Source organism: Antedon bifida, chromosome 8 (assembly GCF_963402885.1).
Source record: "Antedon bifida chromosome 8, ecAntBifi1.1, whole genome shotgun sequence".
In the NCBI taxonomy this organism is placed as follows: Eukaryota; Metazoa; Echinodermata; class Crinoidea; order Comatulida; family Antedonidae; genus Antedon; species Antedon bifida.
The window spans coordinates 3,309,734-3,313,537 of NC_136233.1; the positions used below are offsets into that span (position 1 = coordinate 3,309,734).

At 36.3% G+C, this 3,804-nt stretch overlaps 1 protein-coding gene across 3 annotated transcripts; it reads left to right on the forward strand.

Annotated features, from left to right (window-relative positions):
• The first annotated feature begins 41 nt into the window (after positions 1-41).
• Positions 42-3,100, forward strand: LOC144849519 (solute carrier family 52, riboflavin transporter, member 3-B-like). 3 transcript variants are annotated; one of them, XM_078706450.1, is made up of 3 exons: positions 42-168; positions 552-1,774; positions 1,856-3,100. In XM_078706450.1, the coding sequence occupies exons 2-3, from the start codon at positions 587-589 to the stop codon at positions 2,087-2,089; spliced, it is 1,422 nt and encodes a 473-aa protein (XP_078562576.1). In that variant the 5' UTR covers positions 42-168; positions 552-586; the 3' UTR covers positions 2,090-3,100. The 3 variants fall into 3 exon arrangements, with proteins under 3 accessions (XP_078562576.1, XP_078562575.1, XP_078562577.1); XM_078706449.1 differs by having other exon boundaries at positions 85-184; positions 566-1,774; XM_078706451.1 differs by having other exon boundaries at positions 91-168; positions 556-1,774.
• The last annotated feature ends 704 nt before the right edge of the window (positions 3,101-3,804 follow it).

Here is a 3,804-nt window from a genome sequence, read left to right on the forward strand (position 1 = left end):
ATCCTGCCCTCTCTGCTGGTTAATTTTTAGTGGTCTGGTTCCCTGTGTGTGGTGTGTGTGTCTATATGATGGATGGTTTGTTTGTAAACTTGCATGATTAGCACGCCCTGTTAATGTTGTAATTTGGCTTATAATAAATTAATCATTTTTTATAATTATATATACGCCGTAAGTTATAATATTAGTGCTGCAGTTAATTGATATTTTATTAATAGCTTCTAGCCTAGATAGAAGCATATTAATGCTAGCTAGGCAGGCTTAGTTAGTAGGCCTCTAAACTAGAGAGATATATATAGAGATGATAGGCATAGGCCTAGGCTAGGCATGACACCACTCTCTCTGTTCTGCTGACTGATGTTGTGTTGTGCCTACTAATTTATATACTACTACAAATACTCTAGCCTATAGTAGTACTAGGGAATCCTACTACTACTGTAGTATTGGGAAACCTACTAGGCCTAGTACTAACTAGAATACTAAACTATCTAACTTGCGCAACTACCTACTATAGTACTTGAGTCTAGATTAAAAATTAAACATTTTTTTTGCAGGTAGGTATCTGTAGCTTGCGTTCTACACAAAGAAAATGGCTGTTAATTGCAGAAAGGTTTCTGTCTCACCTCTTGTGGCTGTTATTGTCGTCTTTTTTGGCACAGGATCCTGGGTAGCGATCAATGGACTCTGGGTGGAGCTTCCTTTACTTGTGAAACTCGGAATACCAGAAGGGTACCAACTGGCATCGTATCTTACCATTATCATCCAACTCGCAAACATTGGCCCAGTTTTATTTGTTATTTTATCATACGCAACTCCAAAACATATTCGCCTTGAAGTTCCAGCTATATACTTAGTTGTAACAATAGGAATAACTGCATGTACTTTACTGATATTCTTTTGGGATGCTACGACTTATTGGGACGTTGTAAATGATTACCGCAGCACTGCGCTTTTAATTTTAGCATTTTTTCTTGCCATCGTCGATTGTACATCATCAGTAGCATTCACGCCATTCATGTCGCGTTTTATGAATCTTTACGTGACATGGTATTTTGTCGGGGAAGGTTTCAGCGCGCTGTTGCCAAGCCTTGTTGCGCTTGGGCAAGGAGTTGGTGGAGAAGAAGGCTGTAGAGCAAATTTCACGTACGAAAGATATATAAACGGAACAAAAAACAACTGTACAGACTGGGTTACCGATGCCAAGTCAGAACGATTCCCACCCGAGGATTTCTTTATTTTTTTAACAGCTATGATGAGCAGTTGTGGTCTTGCCTTTATCTTATTGAATTATTTACCGTTGTCAAAGCGAGAACGCATACCGCAAGAACGAGATGGTCCCTTAGAAGGTGTGGAACAAATTCCGTCGGTTTCAAGTAGCCAGGAAAGTTACACTATGATACGCAATGGTTACGGTGCGACTGCTGAACCTGATGACGCTGATAAAGAGACACCAGTTGAATCGTTAACACAGAAAAACGCCATATACCTTTTTGTTATTTTAGGCTGGGTGAGCGGCTTAAGTAACGGCGTGCTTCCGTCTATACAGAGTTATTCGTGCGGTGCTTACGGTCTCGATACGTACCTTTTAGCTGCTACTTTTGGAAATATTGCAAATCCTATCGCATGTTTTCTAGTGTTTCTTTGGCCACAGAAGAGCAAGACGCTGGTAACGACGACAGCAATACTTGGTACTTTGTTTGGATCATTGTGCATGACTACAGCGGTTCTAAGTCCGTCACCACCACTGCAATTTAAATTAGCGGGTGATATTATTATAGTAAGTTTCATTTTGTTGAGTCATCACATCGATATTATTCAACCACTACTACAGTATAAAATGTTATTTTTTATCTTTCAGGTTGCATGCTGGGTTTGCGTAACAGCATTCTTTACATACACAAAAGCTACGATAGGTTGGATCCTTCGAAACGCCAACGGTAGTAGGTCCTTGCTGATATGGTTCGGTGCCGTCACCCAGATTGGATCTCTTATTGGTGCATTAATCATGTTTCCTCTCGTAAACTCGTACAATTTATTCGAGGGCTACTATGCTGACCCGTGCCATGACAAAGTGGACTGTATTCCAGCCTAAAGTGTGCCCAAATATGGTAGTGATATGCCCAAATATAGTTGTGATGGGACATCATCATTTCCATATATGGGCATATCACATTTTGTTGTCACAAAGTTTGATAGTGTAGACAGAGCTTTAAAGATTTCTGAACCATCTGCAGTTCAGTACTAAAAATTTAATGTATAGAGTCATGTAGAAAATCGTGAAATAAAGTCATTACAAAAATTGAATTCATGAAATGATGCTTTCCACAATTCAAGCCGTCACTCATCTTCATACCATTCTTAATTTAAAAAAACATTAGAGTACTGTATGCGAGTCGCCTAATAAAAGTGCAGTTGATTTCGGTTTTGAGTTCTAAAGAAACAATTGTCTTGAAATAATTTCATTTCAAGTATCCTAATATATATATATAAAAGTAAATTTTCATTTGTTGATCCAATTCGGTATGACAGATAATTACAAAATAAAAAAGTACTTACTACTTTCTTATACCAATTGTCTTGATACAAATTTATATTCCAAGGGTTTTTTTTTCTGAAAACTTTATCCAGTACTAATTAAAATTAAAACAAATATAAATTTTAAGAAACGTTACATATTATCGACTCACCAAAGTTTTGTATGTTATAATTTAGAATAGTACATGTAATCCATTATTTATTGATTCCAAAAGTTCAATTTTTATATTTACCATTTTTTTAAAGAAATCTAGAGACCTTCTGGTAAATATCTATTTGAAATGTACATTAATAATATAAATAAGTGATTGAGAATTAACATAAGATACAACTCATTTTGTACCATATTGTTGAAAGAATATTTACTCTAGAATTCTAATCTTATTTATCAGATATATAATGACAATTCCACCAGATATTTATTTATATACTTTTCCAGAATTTAATAGTAAACCATGACAAGAATTATGAGAGGAAATTGATTTATGTAAAGGATTTAAAATGTACTGTAGTTTATAGAATGTAAACAATATAGAGTATCAGTAATTAAATACACTTTTCAGGTACAATTCAACAGTTGTTTTTTCCTCACTTTGCCTGGACTACAATTTTGTAAAGAAGATAAGAGTTGGGGCATTGTTTGTTTGTTCTTATTGTTTCTCTGCACACACATATCATTAACATTGAAAAAACATAGTTACACTAGTGTGCCGAAGTCATTGCCACCAGATTAAAATGAAAAAAAACACAAGATTCATTCAACAAATCGGAAAAGGTGGGGGGTCAGTCTATAATGTTTAAGGTCAAAGGACATTAGGTCTACATCATTCAGGGTAAAGGTAAGTCCCATATTCAATTCTGAACATAGGGTAATGAGCCGTTACCTCATTTTACTAAGCCTAGGCATTATGTGGTAGGTTGGCCAGTTCCTTTCTATGCTGTATTTTCAACCAGGTCTCATTTACAGCTGAGTAGACTGCGTGTTGACGGGAATTTAACTCTGGTCTCTCTGTACGACAGTCAGGTGTCCTAACCACTCGACTACCCAACTCTCAGAGTAAGCCTGGACAAAAACAAAAAAACAGTTGGTGAATGGTTCTTTAATGAGGAAAATTGAGTGTAAATAACCACCAATATTATATACCAACCAGAGGAAACTTTGTTTGGTCCTAAAGCCATTCCGTTCCGTGCATGGTTCTGCACAAAAGACATCAAAGACAAAAAAAAAATCATTGCATAACGGAAACAGAATTCGACAACAGCGACATTCAC